Source organism: Rissa tridactyla, chromosome 4 (assembly GCF_028500815.1).
Source record: "Rissa tridactyla isolate bRisTri1 chromosome 4, bRisTri1.patW.cur.20221130, whole genome shotgun sequence".
Taxonomy (NCBI): domain Eukaryota; kingdom Metazoa; phylum Chordata; class Aves; order Charadriiformes; family Laridae; genus Rissa; species Rissa tridactyla.
This window is the reverse complement of record NC_071469.1, coordinates 12,811,422-12,832,886: the sequence shown is the minus strand read 5'-3', so window position 1 is coordinate 12,832,886 and position 21,465 is coordinate 12,811,422. Positions and strand designations below refer to the sequence as shown.

General features: G+C 35.6%; 1 protein-coding gene across 4 annotated transcripts in view; it reads right to left on the bottom strand.

The window, feature by feature from the left end:
- Positions 1–21,465, bottom strand: part of SBF2 (SET binding factor 2) — a 270,051-nt gene that overhangs the window by 113,153 nt on the left and 135,433 nt on the right. For all 4 annotated transcript variants that reach the window (XM_054200805.1, XM_054200806.1, XM_054200807.1 and 1 more), the window contains exons 7-10: positions 5,467–5,599; positions 3,778–3,886; positions 2,957–3,070; positions 2,054–2,131 (exon numbers count right to left, since the gene is read on the bottom strand). In XM_054200805.1, the coding sequence (XP_054056780.1) occupies positions 2,054–2,131; positions 2,957–3,070; positions 3,778–3,886; positions 5,467–5,599 (434 nt within the window). The remainder of the gene's footprint in view (positions 1–2,053; positions 2,132–2,956; positions 3,071–3,777; positions 3,887–5,466; positions 5,600–21,465) is intronic.

Below are 21,465 nucleotides of genomic sequence, written 5' to 3'. Positions count from 1 at the left end.
AGCCTCTGGGCAATGCAAGTTCAACTGTTGGGGTGGTCATGTGGTGAACCACATGAAGGAACTGCCATGAGAGAAAACTGACGCTAAATAAAAGGAAGAGGGTATTTTAACCTGGATGTATTATATTATTTTAGCAGTGCCACTGAAGTGGGCAGGGGCGGCAGGGAACCTCAGGAGCCTAAGCTGGCATCGCTGCTGCTGCGGGAACCAGGCTCTGAGCACCACAGGCATCACCACAGTCATCCGTTGTGGCTTTGCCAGCTGAGGAGACCACTCTAAGTCTGCTCAGCTACTTGTCTAGGACTCTTACAACTCATGTCTCCACTTGCCAGTTTACTGCAGACAAAATAATCCAGGGTTAGTTTAAAAAGTTTAAAACAGTAGATCTTTAAAGTCCCGGTTTATTTTGATTCAGATGAGTAAGGGAGTGCTTATGTAAACACCTACGGGTTAATGGAAATGATGTGGACAGTTGGGGGCAGACTTGGGGCAGCGACTTCTTCATCTGGCCCAAATGCAACTACGGACTGATAAAATCATGTGTCGCACACGTTATTTTATCTTAGCTCAGGTACCTACTCGGACTGCTGCCACATCTAAAACCTGAGGTCCTAAAAATTATTTTAGGACCTCAGGTTTTATGGTGTCTCAAAGGACCTCTAAAACTAACTTCAAAAGTTACAAGCAACAAAGAATATTAGATTAATGAATCAGGTAATCAGCTGATCAGCTAATTAACAAGCAAATACAATCTAAGTAAGTTCAAGCTTGTAATGATTTTTTTAAAGAAATAACTTCAGGTATATACAAGATTCTATAATCTGTAGAATACTCTTCTACATGTCCAGATTCTTCTCTGGAACATGATCCTTGTTATTCTATTTTTAAATTAATTTTGTAAGGGCTCACTTTACTGAGAGATATATTCTCATTTTCTTTGTGTCCAGGCTGCCCTCTAGGATTTTAACAGCTACATTTATACCCTGACTTTTTGGACTACTTGAAAACATTTCTTTCATATTTAACAAAATTTTTATTATGATACAAAATCATATTAATTTGTAACTTCACCATTCAAAGTGAGATCTTAGCTGAATTTTGACATTAGCTTAAATGAAATCTGGATAACATGTGTGTCTTCAGCAATGAAAAAAAAAAATCTTAAAGAAATAAAACCAACAAATGTATTGTCCCTCTTCAGAGCTACATGGTTTTGACTACATCTACACAAAAAACCCAAGCTTTGTTCTTAAATTGAATTGGCTTTTGGATTTTAGTTTGGACTACCAACTCATGTTCAATTCTAGCCACTCCTACAAGCTAAAACCAGCAGCTTTAACAAGCTGTTAAGTCATCATGGCTTCACAACTACTTTTAATCTAAATGAACTAGATTTTAGTAGAAAACTTTCTACAGACTTCTTTCAGTATAGACAATTACATATTGTTTCATTCAGCTTGAGGTTTATTAAAGCCAAATCCAATGTTAAAAAACATACAACTCCTTTCCCAATATGTCCAAGCATACAATGCATAATAATTACCATTATTTTTGTGAAACTGGTGACTTATGTTTTGCTGACACAACTACCACTTCTATCTTTACTCATATTTTCTCTAAAATCTAGATATTGAATGACATTTTGAATGTTTCTGATCTTTTTTTTTTCCTTGGGGGAGTAGGATGTCTACAAGAGAACTTAATTTCAACATTTACACACACACACAAAAGACCAGTTTGTCCACTTAGGTAAAATTCTGCAGCTTTACTGGCCTACAAAACAGAGAAGGCACAGATTTAACTCAACAGACAGCAGTATTAAAAGAAAATAAGGTGCTTCCATATTAATACAAATACGTTTATAAAACTTTCTAACCCATTAGAATGCTATTAGAGGGTAGATGCAAAATCCAATGTTATTTCATTGCTCCACCAATAATAATATAATGGATATGAAAAAGAAAACACAAATTAGAAATTCTTAAAAGAAAGTTAGTCTAAAATTTCAACAGTTTTCTACTTAAGAAAGTCAGACATAACACAGAAATCTTACCAGCATTTTTGAGTGTGATAAAGCTGTTCGTGGGGGAGGGAATGCATAATCTGCTGTTTCCAAATCAGGATGCAAAACCTAGAGAATTTTTTAAACAAAATTTTTTTCCCTCATTTTGCTGAGGAAAGGACAAATTAATTTTTTCTTCTTTCTCAAATTAATATTCACTGATATTAAGAACCTCAAATAACAGATTGAGTTAAATTATGAAGACTGTATAGAATAAAGGTGGGAATAATTTCTCAGCTTCAGGTTTTTATAAGTGAGCTAGTTATCAAAAACTCCTATTACAGTCAATGAAGCTAATCAATATAATTAGGGATTTTAGAGTTGATTTATCTGAAACAGATTAACAGACAGAAAATTGTTCTCTTTAGATAAGAAGATTTGTTCAGAAGCCTACAAAGAAGGTGTTTCCTAATTTATGACAATAATAGTAAAAAGACAAACTGAACGACTTTTTTTGGTGATTCCCTATTGTAGAATCAGTTATTCTTGAATATTGATATAGGGGCATCATACAAATAAATTTTAAGAGTAATTGGTTATTCTCTCACTAAACTTCAAGACCCGGTACAGTTGAAATGAATTTATGAAAATAGAAAAGAAGCTAAAATGAATAGTAACGATGCTACTCAAACACTGAGGTTGAACTCTTATTAGGAAGGAAAAAATGACTAGCTTCCTCTTGACTAGTGAAAAAACATTTTAGTAGTAAATTACTGATGATATTAACTCTAACTTCAGATAATAAATTCTTCTAAAAACAAGAATCTTGGCAGGAATCGTAGTTTTAAATCTCACGTTTCCAGTGTGTTTGAAAGCAATTAAATATTGAAATTAATTTTTCATTCTTTAAAAATAGGTGAGAGGATATAAAATGGAGTTTGTATCAAAACATACTAGAGAAAGCGCCATTTGAGTCTGATGTAGCAGTGGCTCTGGCAGCTGAGAAAGATGAATACATTCAGGAATTTTAATTGTGCCTCCATCCAGGTCTGCTATGATTACATCTAACTGTAAGGAAGAAACAAAAATATTATCAGTAGTGCATACTGTAAGCATAGTTTAAAAACACAACAGTTCAAATTTCATGATCTGCACGTAAATTAAAATAAACAAATTAAATCGGTAAAAACTTTAATGTACAGAATGCTTTTGATAAAGGTAAGACTCCAAATAATTCATATTACTGAATCTAGCTGTCAAAAATGGGTGTAAACTAAAGAAAGTGAGATTAGGCCAAACATGCAACTTCTGTTTCTGGATGTTCCAGGTCTGTGTCCAGTGACTTGAAATATCTAATAGGCTGTTTGTAAAGGTACAGTGATGATAACTCTAAGTGAAATCCCATGTTTCTATTTATTTCTATTGATCTATACAAAATGTAACCCTATTTCAGTTTCTCCAAGCACATGCTTAGAAAGTAAGGATAAGATAAAATAATTGAGTATACATTTGAAAATACATGGAAACGGATCCATTCCTTCCCATCCTCCACTAGAATCAAACAATTTCCCTCCTCTACTTTGTAGTCTCAATGAATTTACATAATAATTGACGCTTTTTGATTTTTCTCCTGATTGTCTTGCCTTGCCTTCTAGAGTAATATTTTAAAAGTATATGTATTATTCGTATAAACCTCTCTGAAGCATGGAAAATCTCTCCAACTAAACATCACAAATGACATTATGACTATGAATATGCTGGGTAGACATACTTACAAGCTCATGAATGTCATTACGAAAGACAGAATGTACGCCAATTATGAAAGGTGTTGGTGAGCTGAGAACTTCCAGTAGCTGTGCAGGAAGAATTGGAATATAGGGATAACTGTGAAAAGAATAAATAAAATAAAATAAAAGCTCCCGACTATCCCTTCACATAAGGGCAGCTTTTTTCTTAAAAAAAAAAATCTTCCTGTTACGCACTAAATTTACTATAAATACCTGCATTTTAAAAATACAAAAGATGAAATTATTTATTAAATACTTCTTTATAAAGTGTCATGCTGTTAAAAGAACATCTGTCATGTAAACTCCAGAAATTACTGTATTATAGGGTCTACAATTTATTGGAAACAAGCGTATTCTGCAAAGTGAGAAAAGACTATCTATATTTGTAACATTTGTCTTACATGGACATTATATTTGTCCACAACCGTTAGGTAACTAGGGACATTAAAGTTACGCATAATACTTCCATTTTAAAAAGATGGGTAGTTTTTTGCCTGACACCTACAATTCAGCCTTTTGTAAAATATCATTAATAAGAAATCTTTAAAGGAACTCTGCTTTGATATTGAAATGACAACTAAACATTATCTATAAAATTCTATATTTCAGATATTATTTACTTGATTTGACAACTTTAAAAAAAAAAAGCGTTTTCATCAGAGCAACATGAAAATCTGGATCTAATTTGATCAATGCATTCAGACACATAGTTTACAGTTATTAAAAATTCATTCCTGACTACTTTATCATTAGAAAACATATTCCAACACTCAACTTTCAATTTTTTTTCCTTGTCATTCTGTATTAAAATGAAGCTCTTCTCTGAAATATTTCAAGTAAAAATGTGCTAGTAAAATACTAGCACATTTAAAATACAAGTCAGAATTAGTTGTCTTCTTCCAAAAAAAACCCAAATAGCTTGACATTGAGTTTTTCATTTCAAAACACTGGATTCAAATGTGTCTTTTTAGAGTGTATGAATTTGTTCATTTCGATTCATTCTCTGTTGGACATTTGTCAGTGACTTGAAACTGTGCTACAAGCTAATGCAGATATTATCTTAGAACCACAGAATCTTTCAGGTTGTAGAAGGCCTCAGGAGATCGTTTAGTCCAGCCTTCTGCTCCAGCCAGGGTCAACACTGGGTCCAGGTCAAGTTGCCCTGGGGCTTTGTCCAGTTGGGTCCTGTAAACCTACAGGGATGGAAGCGCCACAGGCTCTCCATTCCACTGCTTAGTTATCCTCATAATAAAATGTGTTTTCCCTGCATCCAGTCAGAAACCTCTCTCCCCTGTTTTGGTTTATGACCCCAATCTCTTGTTCCCCTGCCATACACCTCCCTCTTATTTACTGGCAGGCTACTATTAGATCTCTCCCATATCTTTTCCATGCATTTACTTATGGATCATCACTGTCAAGTTTTACCATCCAATTGATGTTGTGGTTAGGATTTCTATTGTATTTGTAGGTAGGACGTTTCTCCTTTGTTTCCACTGTCATGATACAATCAGATTTTTACTAATGTTGTGTACAGACTAGGACTTGTGTATATGATCATGAAAACCTTTGCTTATTTGAACAAACATAGCACAACTCCTTTTGTTAAGGACAACATAGAAGTTATAAAACTAGTTATATAATTAGTCAAAGAGTTCAAAGAATGGAAACTCAACTCACCTGTACTTGAGGGGAAACATCAAAGACTCCAGAGCCCTACAGGCATCACTGAGCCTCTGAAAACTTGCTGAGTGAAAGAGAACCTTATTTTCTGTAAGCACGGCACAGAATAAGCTGAGTACATTTTGGATTCCTTAAAAAAAAGAAAAAAAAAAAAAGGAAGAAAGAACTGTAACAATGTGCCAAACGAATAATCAAAATTACATTAAAATGTATCACTTTCTGGTGGAATTTTCAAAAAGGATATGATAAATGTGTAAATTGCCAAACCCCAAATTATTCTAGCTTGCATTTAACTAGCGCAGATTCCTTTCTATTTTTCAGGTTGCTAAAATACTATCTGAATGTATTTCTACATTTCAAATACATAGTATTATATCTCCCTTTCAATACCACTTTCAAGGATTTCCTCTTCTCAGCACAAATCCCAGCAATGCTTAACGACTTCAAACAGTATTACATGTATCTTCTGCATAGCGTTCTAGCCTTCTGTGTATCTAGAATTCAACTCTGGTCACTGATCCAGGCTTAACTTCCAAACATTTATGTATCTCTACGGGGGGTGGATTCTACTGCCAGGCTCAAAAGAAAATGACAAAGACTTCCTAGTAAATACATTGATACTTTATCCATGGATAGCATTCTAGGACTCACAAGGTTAAAAAAGGGCAGTAAAAGTGTACATGTCATTAGAAGGACATGTGAAAGAAGAGCTGACTGTTTAAACTACTAGATTTAGGATCAGACTCACGAATCAGATGATGGGGTGTTTTTTTTAAGACACTATGATTTACCTAGGAGACAAAGCCATGTGCTTTCAGGGAAAAACAAAAATGCATTTCCTTTAAAACAAAGTCCCATCCTGAGAAGCAGACACGTCTGAGATATGTGAGATATGCTGAAATTTATGAAATTTCCTGAAATATGCTGGAATGTATGATGTTTCCCTGAGGGCATAGCTTGTGTTATCAGTAAGACAGCCTGTATTACCTTCACAAACGTACTGCTTATCTTACAATAATGTTCCCAATAAGAAATGTGACTACTGAGAGCCACTACTTTCATTTGATAATTAACACTTTGTTTTGCTTAAGTAATTTTTATTACATGTTTTGACAAATCTTTTTTTGTTTTCGTTACGATGTTGTGTGAAAGTTTGCTTCGCTGGAGTGGAGCTTAGCTCATAAATATAAAGGGACAAGGATTTGGAGAGAGTTGTTGAGAAAAAGACTTAATTCTTAAGATGAATAACTCAAACAATAACATAAGAACTTGTGCTTTCAAACTCCATTCTCCAAGAATCCTAAGGACAGACTCATAAAATCAAAGGCAGAGACTCGAGAGGACTCAAGGACAGAAGGCTTTGTTACAATGCTGAGTGAGTTACTGTTGCAAATATTTGCTATTGTTTTCAGCAGCATAATTAATATTGTGCTAGTATAAAACAAACTGCTTTGTAATATACAATGTAAGGATAGCATTTAAAAAAATAAATCGAAGTCATTTCCTCATGTGAATGAAATAGCCCTCATCAGTGAATGGTTAGAAGCTAACTTGAAATAGTGTCCTTTCTTGTGTATGTATGTATGAGGGTAAGTACACATTTGAATACGAAGTTAGAAACTGGTGCCTGTTTAAAAAAAGTCTGTAAGAAATTAAAAGCTTGAACTGCCCTTTTTATGCAAAACTGCCCTTGTTCCTTTCACAGATTTTAAAGATTGCATTGGAGTATACTTTTTGTTTTAAACTAAGTTTTTGCTTTCAAGTTAAGAGGGCTTTTTAGACCATTTCATTCCACACCAAATGTCTTATTAAGACACTTAGGAATATATATATATATTTTAATGTCTGTTACTTTTTTCCTATAATCAGATACAAAAAATCTCAAATAATCCTCTATAATGTTCTGGCAGGTATTATTGAGGAAAATTATACCTAAAAATCTCACAAATATTCACAAAATTTGGTACAACTAAATTCTCTGAAACAAAAAAAACCAAACCCTCTTGTGATCAAAATATCTATCACTAAAAATTCTTGAAAGTGATGGTTTCTCATTCTGCACATCTTAAAGCTGCAACCTAGGCTGAGAGGTAACAGTTCTAAAGTATTTTCTGGATGCTATTGACTTTAAATTTTCTTTTACAAAGAACTGTAACATTCCTTTACTGAAAGTATTCCACTGAAATCAATCTGTGTAAAAAATAGGGCTTTTTTCTATCTATATGATATTCTCTTCCTGTGGATTATTATGATCCAAGAGTCTAGAAGGAATACCTTAATTCTAATACCTTTAAAGGTCCTGAAACTTATCCAGTATCAGCATTTTTCACTTGAAATCTCTTCTGAGTATAGGCTTCCTCATCAGATATCAAAACAATACACAATTCTCAAAAAGTACATAATAACCGAGCACTTAAAAAATGCAAAAATTTTACTAACAAAATCACAGAATCACAGAAACTTCAGAGTTGGAAGGGACCTCTAGAGATCATCTAGTCCAACTCCCCTGCTAAAGCAGGATTGCCTAGAGCACAAATACATGAATGAAGTGGAAATCAAGATTTTGCTCATATATATAGGGAGGACACCTGTCAGTAATTCATAGTATTTGAACACTGGCCTCCTAAAAAGAAGATGGGCATAAACCACTTTCTAGTGTAGATACCCATCCAACAGTAGACCCATTGATAAAGCCAAAACAACATATTATGGTTACATTGATTTTTTTTTTGTTCTATTAAAATCAAGAATACATTGGCTGTAAAGCACAAGATCGTACAGTCTCCTAGGGACTACTAATGTGATACAGTATTGTATAGCTAATATAGGTAATCTTCATGCTCAAATATAGCGTTAAGCTGCACATCTGTTAGATTTTTATCTTTATGACTGTAAGAAAGGGACTTTGGTAAGTGTCTTCAATTTACAGAAAATTTTGGATGTCTAGTCAGCATAACTTTTTTTTCTTGATGACATTTCTTGATAGTTTCTTTTAAGAACACAAGTTCACATACATTATGTTAGAACACAAGTCAAAACTCAGCACTGAAGTTCCATTAAAGTTCAACTTTTCTACCTAATAGAGTATGTTCTTGGCAGCCAGAAAAATATGGTCTGTGTTTCTTTAAAATTTGGGGGTGGAGGGGTAGTACAACAACAAGAAGTTTGTCACCTGAACTCAACTTCAATAACCCTGGAGTTCACAAGTTCTACCTTCCTCCCAAGGTTTTACTTGGGGACAAAGAGATTATACTCAAAAGGCAACACTTAATGGAATAAAAAGAAGGGGGGGGGGGGAAAGAAGAAATAAACCAATGGGTTTTTTTGTTTTGTTTTGTTTTTTTTTAATTTAAACTATTAAGCCATGATGATACAGTTTGTGAGGCTTTTTTTAGTCTGCTTTTGCTGCATATTAGTGGCTGCAGATAAAGCTTCATTTTGTACTCCACAAAGGCATTTCCCATTGTAGCTTAATCAGCACCAATATCATTTGATCTTTAAGATTACTATTTTTAGCAACTATTTCCCATGTATAAATTTGATGCAACACAAAAGAATATTTACTGCAAACATGTTTTTACTACATTCCACTAGTTACTACATTTTAACTGGCCATGGAAGATGAATTTGAAACGTTCAATGTGACATGGTTGCACCAGATGCAGCCCCAGCTTTGCTGAGTTAGACAAAAGCATTACTTTATTTGCAGAACTTATGAAAGTGACCAAAATTGAGAACATCTAAGTGCATCTCTCTCAACCAGCAGCTCTTGTAAGGAATAGCAGGAAAAAAACAGTAAGGACACTGGGAAATAACCACCCTTCTCTGTGAGTCTGAAGAAGGACAAATGAAAGCCATCACCAAAGCAAGGAGACAGGCCGGTAGGGGCAAGGAAAGCTCATTCGCCAACTGCTCACGTAACAAAAGGGATAAGAAGCATTGTCTCTCCAGTCTGACAGTCCCTGTCACATCTCCAAGTTCCTTGGAAAACCAGTTAAAAGCAGCTGTGAATGCTTTTAACTACATCCATTACTGCCCTGCAATCTATCATTGGCTGCAATCCCTGCACAAGGGAACGCCTCAGCAGAGAAGCAAGTGCAGGGGACAGATCTACTGCACGTCCTGTCTGCGCATCTGGGACAAGTCCAAACACCTACAAGAAACCCGCGTTGGAAAGATGCGATGGTTACCTAATGGAACAAAAATAGATGTCCTTAACTTCAAGCTGAACCTGTGATTTTCAATGGACTGAATCTCTGTCTAAAACTTATTTCTAAATTCTCTCAGCCATTTTCTGAATGCATAAAGAGCAGAAAGTCACCTCACCAAAACAGGCCATGTTTCAGCAGAACTAGGAAAAAAAGAGACTAGGAATCTTGTGTGCTTGCACATGAAAATAAAGTTATTTTCATTTCTGCAAGGTATCTTCAATGCAAAAGAATATACCACAATGACAGTATTTGCCTTGTCCTCTGTAATCGGAGTTTATATAAAATTATGTAAATAACTTACAAAAACTAATAATACAATACTAAATAACATGACACGAAATAACCAAGGTAATTTCTTGAGGTATCTTTCACAAAAGCCAGTTTTAAATGAGAACTTCACTGGTTCTTACTCTTTCACTTTCCTGAATGAAAGCTTCACAGCCTAAGAAATATTGAATTTATACCTAAGGCGACGTTCTGAAATTTTAGGGTGGTTTATTCTGTTGGGGTTTTTTTAGCATAATAGAAGTGCTCTTCCATTGAGAAGCTAATCACCAATATTGACCAACTTCTTGAAAACAGGCTACTCAGTTTGGAAACATTTGGAAACTCAGTTGGAAATGCGAGTTTGGAAACTCAGTTGGATAGTGAAACCCTGGCTAACCACTTCCACTCGCTGAAAAACTTGTACAGACCAGACAACTTCCCTGGTAGAAGTTGTTTTCCTTCCCTCTCTTTTTCTTCTTCTTTTTTTTTTTTTTTTTTTTTTTTTTTAAATACTCTGTATACAATACCGAAGGACTTTAAATAAAAAAAATCAAGTGTACAATATCTGAGATTTTCTTATTTTCAAGATGATAGCCACTAACTCAATACAACATTATCACTCTACATGTACTTTGAAACATATGTTTTCGGGAATATGATCAATATAAGGACTGTGAAGGAAATTTTCACCCGCTAAAATCAAACAAATAGTAAGACTTTTGATTACTTTCCTTTTTTAAACTATTTAAACCACTAATTAAATTATCTGACCAAGCCACGAAGGTGTTGTTTCAAGTCTTGGATGTTGTTTACAGAAAACAAACAGCTCCAAATAACAGCCAGAGCCCAGTTTCCTCATGCTACAAGACACAATCGTGTTGTCCGTAACCTTGAACTGCATACTGGTCTTCAGACTCCACACTACATCCGATGCTAATTTGTCAGGGCATAAATAGACAACATGAGAAACAACAAACAAGTTGATTTTTACAGATTACGCTTTTGCAGTCTACAGACAGACAGACATCCTGTAAAATATTATACATACGCTGGAAAATTTTGAATGAAGGCTTCCTGACCTTCACTGTTTGCAAGTATTTAAAGAATCTGTAATTTGTACTAAATTATCTAACATCCTACATCAACAAATGTATCATTCTGCCTGCTTCCTGTTGTTCTAGAATTTAAGTATTTATTTAAGCATGATTAAAAAAGACCCAAACACAACGTGTACTTGACAAATTGTTAACTGTCCTCTATATTGCATGAAATCAAAATATTATCACTAACTTCTTCAGAATTTTGTAAAGAGTTATAAACATGAGATTTGGAAACTCAACTAGTTGAATACATTATTATGCCAATATGCCATTCTTGAATTACTGGACACAAGAAAAAGCTTAATAGACAAAATAATCCATAACTTAGCCAGACTAATCCAGGAAACGGGTCAACAAAGACTGAAAAGCCTTTCTGAAAGGCCACTGGAGAGTGCATAGTACAAGTTCTGTGCCAGGCAGTGTCAAGCTCTAAAGATAACTGGGAAAAAAGTAGAGGAAAACAAAACTCTTTTCATTTTTATTTTTAGATGTAAGGGCATAGCACTGCTAATGAACAAAATACGAGTGTAACAAATAAGAGACAACAATTGTACTCAATACTTATATAGCTAATCCTTGCCAAATTGCATTCATTCGTCAATCCAAAAATTACACGGTATCACCAATCAACTACACACACAAACCAAAAAATTGCTATATCCTTCAGTTCAGGCCCAACTCACATTTAGGAGAGCAAACAGTTCTGTTATTAGAGTAGGACTGCACTGCACACTACATGATTAAATCATAGCCAAACTTGCTCACAAGTGGGGAGCAATTTAGCTGTGCCAGCAGAGAGTTTTGTGAGGGTTAATTTATCCTGCTTTCTGGCTGGGTAATAGAGAACATAAGTCAGATGAGCACCCCAAAAGAATAACTTATTTGGTCTTTGTCAGAGTAAGGAGGAAGAGAAGCAGTCTCTAAAGCACAAGAATTTGTACTTAGCACTTAGCTCTGTGCTAAGAATGAGCTAAGACTCATTTCATAGAATCATAGAATGTGTTGGGCTGGAAGGGACCTGTAAAGGTCATCTAGTCCCATTATTTCATTAATAAAGCATTTGTACTAATTTCTGGGCACATAAAAGCAAACATGGGTGTGACACACAGTACTGAAATCAAAACACATTTTTAAATAACTTTTGATTTTGGAATTGAAGTGAAGGCAATTCAGTATCTGAACCATGAATGCTGCGTGTTCTTTGTAAAAAGCAGGGCAGAACAAAGGCTTCTCTACAAACCAGCCTTTGGGGAGGGTGGGAAGAGGTAAGGAACAGGAGGACCATACAGAAAGACTAAATAAATGCCATAAAAGCCAACTGATCATTAATCAGCCTGTCAAAGAGACTGTGAAAATGAGTGTGTATATATATATATATATATAAAAAAGATGTCTTCTGGATAAATAGACCTACCACTATTGCTCCCCCAAAGTCTAACAATATCAGCTGTGCTCTGTCAAGAGTCAAGCAGATGGTTGTCATCCAAACCCAAAATTACACAGGCACAAAGAAACAGGGATTAAGCGCAGTATACGATCTACTTAGGAAGACACACAGTGATGTCTGTCATTTGCATGTTGATACCACTTCATTATTACTAGTTTCATTAAATCCTTCTGCCGATCTACTTACAGGAGCAGCAAAAGCCCTCTGAGTCTTCAAACATAACTCTCCCAATACACTGAGTGAACACGAGCAGCATTTTTTTTTTCCAGAGACAATGATACAGCTAAAGACAGTTAATAATAAAATATCTAGATAATAAAGTCTTCATCCCTGAAAGACAGAAGTGCAAAACCACTTCATATGCACAGTTTTAAAGCTATACATAACCGAAGTGAGATTTACATGAGTGTGTTGAGTGAGTTTTCTAAATAAAGCTGAAAAGACGACAGTAGGTAAGACAGAGAAATAATGGTTTCCTATATAGAAAGTACTCACATGGAAGGGAGGTAAATGCCAAATTTACATGAAATCAATAACTTTGAATTGTTCAAACATAACCTGCGTTACCAATTGAAGGTTTGCAACGGATCATATGTCTGGCTCATACAGACAGCCTTGACAGGTGCTACTAAAAATAGATGTAGTTACTTTATTTTAAATGTTGTTTTTGTATCTGTTCTTTTTTTTTACTGAACACACATCACAACCAAAATCCAGTAAAGAGTAAATGCCAAGAGAATGTCAATAAAAGTAGGTTTGCATATAAAATTAAATTCAGAGATGTTAAGCAGCAGATAATCTTCACATAAATCAAATATGAGAATGATTACTTTTTTTCCTATGGGGAGGGTGGCAAGCAATATTTCTCAATATTAAGCTGTTAACTATCATATTAAAACAGAAGTTTTTGTTCTTTTACTGTCTATCCATACACATGCAGGCATTAACATTTGAGTAATAGTCTATTTGCTGAAATACGATTGATTTTCACATCTTACTTCACACATCTCATCTTCTACTCAGTTATTTAGTTATCTAGTAAGACACCGAAAATAGGAAGCTATTTGGTTTGGATGTTTATCCCATAAATATCTAGTATTCCAGCCCTGAGACATTCATAAGTAAAGATAAACAGTTCCCACATTTTTAGACATTTTTATAGGTGAGTTTCCTTCTTTAGAACTGCCCTTTTAAGAAACACGAATTTATTGTTTGTATCAAATTTTTTGTGAAACCTTCTCTCCCACATACATCAAAAGATACATTGGCAAAATAAGCACATGCTATAAAAATTATTTATAGCAGTTAAATTAGCCAAAATTATCCCTCTTTACTCTGATAGCAAATCTAAAAAAATTGTAATTTGATGTGAAGGAGAAATTATTTGCAACTGCTGATTTATTTAGGTAATCGAAACCAGATACTGCAATTTACCAGCTCTCCAAAGTGATTCATATAGATTAAACTGTCCGAAAGTAAAGGGGGATTTTTGTTCAGCCATGAACAGACATTTTAAACTTCATAAAAAGCATTAAAAAATACTTAACCCAATTTTTTTTGAAATTTCACATTAGAAATTAGGAAAATGATTACAACAAAAAAATATTAACCTTTCTGACGACAGATTCAAAGCCATGCCAGGATGAATAGAAAGCAAATTTATAAACATGACTTTTTAGAGACTACTGGAATTTATTCTGCATATAAGCTAATTAGCAAAGTATGTTACTTAAAAGGGAAGCAGCACATCAAAATGAAATTACTATATTTATCCCCTCCTTGTCAATCTCGACAATTCAAGAACTGCCTGCGAGTAAAGCCTGAACAACTTGTACACGTTAATGACAGCCTTTTTATGGGACTTAGCCATGTTAGCTAGGTAGCATCAAAAACCTGATATGATGATCTCCACTTACAGATCTCAGCATATCATTATCTTACCTTGAAACCTTAATCTTTATTTACTCATAGGCACAACATGCAAACCAGAATTTCTGAAAATATAAAGGTATATGCTAAAGGTATGCAATATTTCACTTTCACCGATATGAGAAGCATACGGAAACACTTAATGACTTTTTACCTTGATGATGGATATTTTTGTTATCTTTGCAGCTACAGCAAGTCTCGAGTGATTTGAATCAAACTACAATGATTAATTCCAGATAAATGTATGGCTTATTTATTTACATAAAATTTTAATTGCAAGTATTTCACTCACAGCTAAGAATAAAGCCGACAGGCAAAATAGAGAATTAAAATCACAAAATTATGGGTAGCTGCAATATGAAAAAGAACAGCATAACATATGGAAAAGACTGCCATGTACAATGGATTGTAAAATATTCTTAGTAGAAATACTACAAATTAAATCCTGATGGAGCAAGTGGATACCCATAATTTGACTGGATTCATTTAAAGCAGGAAAATGTCCTTTAACAAAATGTCTTTTAAAAAAAACAATGCAGTGTGACAGTAATAACCATTATGATCCTTAGAAAGAAAATATCCAAGAATGAGAAGAGTATTGTCATTCTTGAAGCGTACACAGGAAAAACGGTCAAGGATACACAAGAAATTGCGAACATATCTGTTTCCTGCCTAAGGACTACAAAGTCTTTCTCAAGGGACGTAAGTACTGAAGCATTATATTAATGGAATCAAACAAATGCAAAGACAACAAGAACAGAGGGGGCTGACCAGGATATTCTGTTAGAGCTACCTTTAGCCACTGTCAGTTGATATTCATGCAGCATAAAATCACAGATATTCAATTACGGAAACTGCAAAACACCATAAACATGAAAAGCAAAAGAAGTCTCTTTACTTTCTTAAAAGATCCCATTTGGATCCTCTGCAAAATATTTAGCGATCTTTAAAAATTCTTTCTTTGTGAAATCACATGAGATTTTCCTGAGCTCCCGAGGTACTGATAACTCAGCCCACATTGCACCTAAACAGCAATAATTTAAACATGATTTTACAAGAACAAATGGAATGAAGTTTCTATAGAACTGTTTTTTCTTTCCTCTTCAGCACAAGTATTAACACCGAAGTTTTGAAATTTAAAGTTTTGCAAGGTCTTATGATTTTTCTATCAAATTTGTTTTGGAATAATGAGAAAAGCTATTTCTGCATTCATACCAGCAAAAGTAGAAAGAAAAGTAATCTGTTCCAAGTAGGATCTGTTTCAGAATTTTCTATAAGCAGAGGTAAGCCTCTTTCGCCTTTTCTAAATTTGTTTATTTATTAGACATTTGGTTTTTAGAGTTTACAGTTTTCTCATCTCTGGAAATAAATAATCTGTTTTTACTCTTCTGAGAGGTGTTTTCTGAAGTCCTACTATAAATAGAAGATTACTCTCTTCTCAAATATCTCAAAAGAAATTTTCACTTAAGCATTTAAAAAAAATTAACCTCATTGTTATAAGGCAACAGTAATGTGTAATTTTATTATTTACCATCTTATTTTAAAAGTTTCCTTTTAAAAAACAGCTCAAAACCAGCACTTTATCACATACACAATTTCAAGTTTCTTTACTTTAATGGTAGTATTTACTTATGAGTAATACTTCTGAGATTTATAATGTGCTCAAAATGAACTACTGCATATTTTGTATCATTAAAAGAGGCATTAGCAATATAAGTTTGGACTGGATAAAAAGTAAGCAAGCATCTCATTTCACGTGCTTTGTTGTTCTGCAAAAAAATGAACAGTACAAGAAATATTGGTCCCTGCCTCCCAACGTATTTCAGAATTGTGTCTACTGGCGGCTGGCATCACCAGCGTTATACTGGTAATGGCAGAGCTCTCAGTGTATGCACATATGACAAGCAAATGTAAAAAAACTGAACAGCATGTACTGAAGGAGTAGTTTGACATTACCTGACTGGAAGCTGCTCTAATGGCTGTCATTGAAAGGGAAGGTCTTATCCCACCCACGCGCTGCTGCTGCTTTCTTTACACCTGCATTAAAGCTCACGAGAGCCCCAGGTGAGCTAGTTCAAGCTGGAAGAGGGATGGATCTGTTCTCATGGCACCACTTTGGTATTAGACTGACAACTGCAGCACCAAACCACAGCCTGAAACCGTTGACAGGAAACAGATGTGGCTTTCCCTCCTTCCACCCTCTGTATATTCTCTGTTAACTTGGTGAGATAAAATAGCTCAGCACGGGTAAGGCAAGCACCACTTTAGTACAGGGGATGGGGGAGAACTGTGCAACTGGAAATGGACATTCACAAATGGGATCGGCTGCCTGGCAGTTGTTGCTGGGGAAATGAAGCCTCAGTGGCTGTCCACAAAGCGCAGTTACTTGGGAGTGCAGAGGAGTCCCTGTACAAAATTCACTATCACAATATCCCTTTATTTCCAACAGCATCTAAAACAACGCTTTCTTTTTGTTCTGCTGTTGCAGCAGTAAGGGCCCATTAGCAGTAAATGCCACATCAAATCCCTTGGTAATCTATTTGTTCTTTGACAGACTACACAAATCTACTTGGAAAGCTTGAATGGCAAATTCTCTTTTGCTGGGTTATAGAGCTAATCGCAGCTCACTGGCCACTGGGATTTAAACTGAAACTACAACATAAGCCAGCAGCATTCACTCATGCAACATGTGGTGCCAGGTTCCATAGGCTGGAGAGCATACAATTTATTAAGATCAAAGACTGAGTAGAAGTTTCTTGATTATATGCTCCAATAAAACTTAATTTAATTCATACATACTGTTAAATTCCATGAAGGGTACATTTGTTCCCATCACACAATATATAACAACTCACGGAAAGAAAAAAAAAAAAAAAAAATCAAGTGAGTTGGGTAAGATGTTTGTAAACAACCTGACAAAGGTAAAAAAAGTTCTGGTTCATACCACTGAGGTCTCATAACAAACAGAAGATGTGAAAAGGCCCCACACTGACGCTCTGATCTTATGCATCTCCCAGTTATAGGTATCACTGTACTGAAAATGCTGCATTTAGTTGCTTCATACATTGTGCAAATTAGATCTCCCACTGCTTAGCTGCCCTCACATTATTTCTGAAGTATATTTTGAAGAATGAAGTATTAAAATATAAACAATTCTTGCTCTGTGTTGAAGACACTAGGATTTTCTTAGTCAACAAGTTGAAGCCAGCTCACGTGCTGACTGTGCAGTGACCCTTTCATAATGTTTCCCAGCCATACAAATACACGTATATATTTATCAGGAATGTCTCTTCCCATTTACACAGTAATTCGATATAGTCATCTGTTGGCATAAAGTACACTGCATGAGAGGCTGAACATTCTGTCTCCCCTAAAGCAGAATTAAAATAACAAGAAACTATTACATTACAGAAAATATTCCTCAAAGTGTCAACAAATGTAGTCAAAAGCAAAAATTCTGGGTATTTTAACATATCCTGGATTTAGAAACATAGCACTGAAGGATCCAGCCTTTTACCATCGTGACTATATCAAACAAACCCATCAAGCTTCATCTCAAATGTAGTGATACTGCTTGTCATTACTACCCACAACGGAAGGTGTTTCAGAATTTTTCTCCTCCTATAGTTAGAAATCATCTTTTATCTTCAAGCCTTAATTGACTCATGACCTTTTTGAATTAGTTCGTTCTTGATGCTCACCATTTTCTGTAGCTTAAGTAGGTGTACCCACGAGCTCCTTTCTCTGAACATATTGATGTAAAATGCAGCAAATGGTAACACATATGGTCTATGATACAGAGTAAAATAAAAGGGCAAAATACAGCAGAAAAACCTAGTGTTCAAAAAAAGCTGCCTTTAAAAAAACAATATGAGCAATAATATGACCAACAACTTAAATATTCCTTTCAGATTTTGGGATTTATGTTTTCTAAAGGAGACTACACTTTTTAAGCAGTAGAACTACTTTTACTTTCATTCAGAATAAAAATGTAAAGCAGAGCCTGTTCTACGAGTATTGTCAGTTTAAAAACTAGCTATCACTAAAGTTAGCTAATTTGAGGAAAATCATAATTAATTTTTTCCCTTTTTGGTTGGATAGGTATTTTCTAATAATCATGGTAAAATTATTTATATTTTAATGTTATAATATAACCGTATAAAATTTATATGAAAGTTATTTACAAAGATTCATTGGTTGGGTTTTTTTAAGTACAAAATGTCAAGTCTTACCTAAAAAATCTTAATCACAGAAGTAGTAAGTTCTGGCTCTGCTTCCTATTGTTTTCCTGACATGGTTCCATATAAGATCCATCTGCCTTAGGAATTATTTGAGGTATACCAGATGAGAGTGCAAATCTATAAAATAATAACTGTGACTATAAAAAGTAAAGTCAAAGAGACTTTAACGGGTAGCCATGAATAGCCCTGCTCAGCAAAACACTGAAAAAAATAAATTGCTGTAGACTCAGAGGTCTTTTGATAGAGCTGAACAAGAATGGGCTGAGCTACACATCAAAATGGACTGTTAGCCATGCACCAAAATATTACATTTACAGACATTAAACTAAAAGCTTCTTGCGTATTTTTTTCCCCACAGCCTGAAGAAATACTCAAACTCCCAAACATTAATATGCATCAGTTGTTCCACAATTCGTGTCTACATGACCAACCTGATCTAACTCTAAAGTGGGCCTACTTAAGAGTCTGGGGTTGGACCTTTTAACTTTCAGCCATCCATTCATAAATAACCTAAATTATTTACAGTTCTATACAAGCTCCTCCATCATGGTAAGAGACAAGGAATTTGGGCACCTAACCCCTCTGTGAAGGATCAACTGCCAGATCATTCAAGATGACCAGCTTTCCTTTCCCTGAGTGCAAACTACTGCAGATAACCTGGCACCGACCGTGACTGCCGAGTGTTACTGCTGTAAGTTCACACACCACAAACGCCCAGCCTAGCTGTGTACTGGGCCAGCAGAAGTTTCTGGGTTTAATCATTCTTAAAAAGAAAAAAGGTAAAATTTATTTTAAAGTTATTAACAATAATATAAACTGAAGTAATTAGCAGCTAAACAAACATTATGAGCTGCCACTTACCTATGCTTTTATATGAATAATTATCCCAGTGTTTAACTACGGACCAAGTCCTATACCATGCCACTAGACAACATGCATCTTTTGACTTAAGCCAGCATAAAGTTATTCTATGGTGAACTCTACTGTCTTCTGAAACTGAAGAATTATTTAAGTAGTTCCATTCACAGTACTGGAAGATACCGGGCTCTTTCTTAAACAACTATGTAGTCCAGAATACAGTTCCTCTACATGACTTACACATTCTAAAAAGCTAAAAGAACCATCACCAGCAAAAATTAAAGACTATCTGTGAAGGAGCAACAAGGTAGTTTATGCTAGCTCAGCAAAAAGAAAGTCAAATTCCAGGGTCACTGAGAAGGGAGATTAAAACCAATATCCGCAAGCGTAAGACTGCACAATTGGGCTGTGCTCCTACGAAAGGAGAAATATCTGCATCCTGCTTGCTACTGACTGTCAGAAATGCAAAATGGTGTTTGGATCCAATTATTCTAGACAATTTCCACCTTGGTATTTAAGCCCTCCCTTATTATACAAGAAGAAAATAAGTTAAGTACTTATGATAGGCAGTATCTTATGATCTTGCATGAGTGTGAACTCTTTTCCTAAGCATTCAGGTTCTCTTGCTCTTAAACTACATGTGACACGCAACTAAACTTTTCAGCCTTTCCCCTATATAGTTTAACCATAACAGACTTGTAAACCACTCACTTTTGACAGCACTGCTAATATCGCACTCTTTTGGTATATATGGGTCTACTAATTTGCAAACTAACTAGTGACAGTCAGTAGACTAAAAGATCTTTTTCTTCAGCAAGATACCTCACACTTGAACTTTTCGGCTGCCCAGTGGTGTTGAGCTCTGACTCAGCACAGTGGTTCTTTGTATTTAGAACCGAAACAAAAAATTAAGAGATCTCCACCAGATCATTTCTCTGCATTCTCCATAGGTCAACAGCTGCTGAACTGCGGGATGTTTATCTTTGTGATACATAAACAATCATGCTCCAGTAGCTCACATCATAATTTCTGAGGTACTGTGTTGGGAAACAATAAAGCGTTGGAAAGGTTGTTAACAGATGAAGCCAGCTTTATTGCGGAAGGCTGAAAGCCTGACCAGTGTGCATATTTTAAGACGAAGAGAGATCTCTTTTCTCAGGATCAGACTATATCAGGCAGGTAGTGGTGCATGACTACATCTCTTGTAGGACTTGCAAAGCTCGATTTTTAGTATCACAGGGATCAAAACTTATTGTGAAGAACTAATATCAAAATATCAATCAACTTTCTCCAGACTTTTTGAAGGTAAACAGTGAAAATTGAAGAACCATCAGCTGCCAGAGACCAGCAATGGCACACTGCTCCATAACAGAAGGCAAGGCAGGTATGGAAACAAGGCGGCAAGGGGCAGTAATATCACCAACAAGTGGTGGACTGCCACACCACCCAGAGAAAGATAAGTTGGGTAGGTCTGCTGAGAGCAGCTAGGTTCAGCCAAAAGTCAAGATAGCCAGACAAAACCATAGTGATGAGAAAGGTCTGAGGTCAAGCCAGGAATTCAAGTCAGCACGGTAGGGACAGGATCAGGTCCAGCAATGGCAGCCAAGTCAGTCACAGTGATCACCAGGCAAGTTCACAGTCATGAAGACGACCTGAGATCAAGCCAGGATGTCCAGTTCATGGGTGAGGACCTGGGTCACAGAGTCATGCTGCCTGGCACAAGCATTGCTGCAACACGGCTCAGGCAAGGACCAAGGGTATGGCCTGAGCTTAAGTACAGCATCCAAGCGAAGAGGTCAACAGGCCCCTCGTTCTTACGTCTTTTGCACAGCTCTTTCCTCAACAGCCTGAACCAAGGCTGCACAGCTGTGCTACATCAACGCTGACCTTGAGCACAGGCAGCTCAGCCCTACAAGGAGGGGTGCTGGGGGCTGTTGATGCGC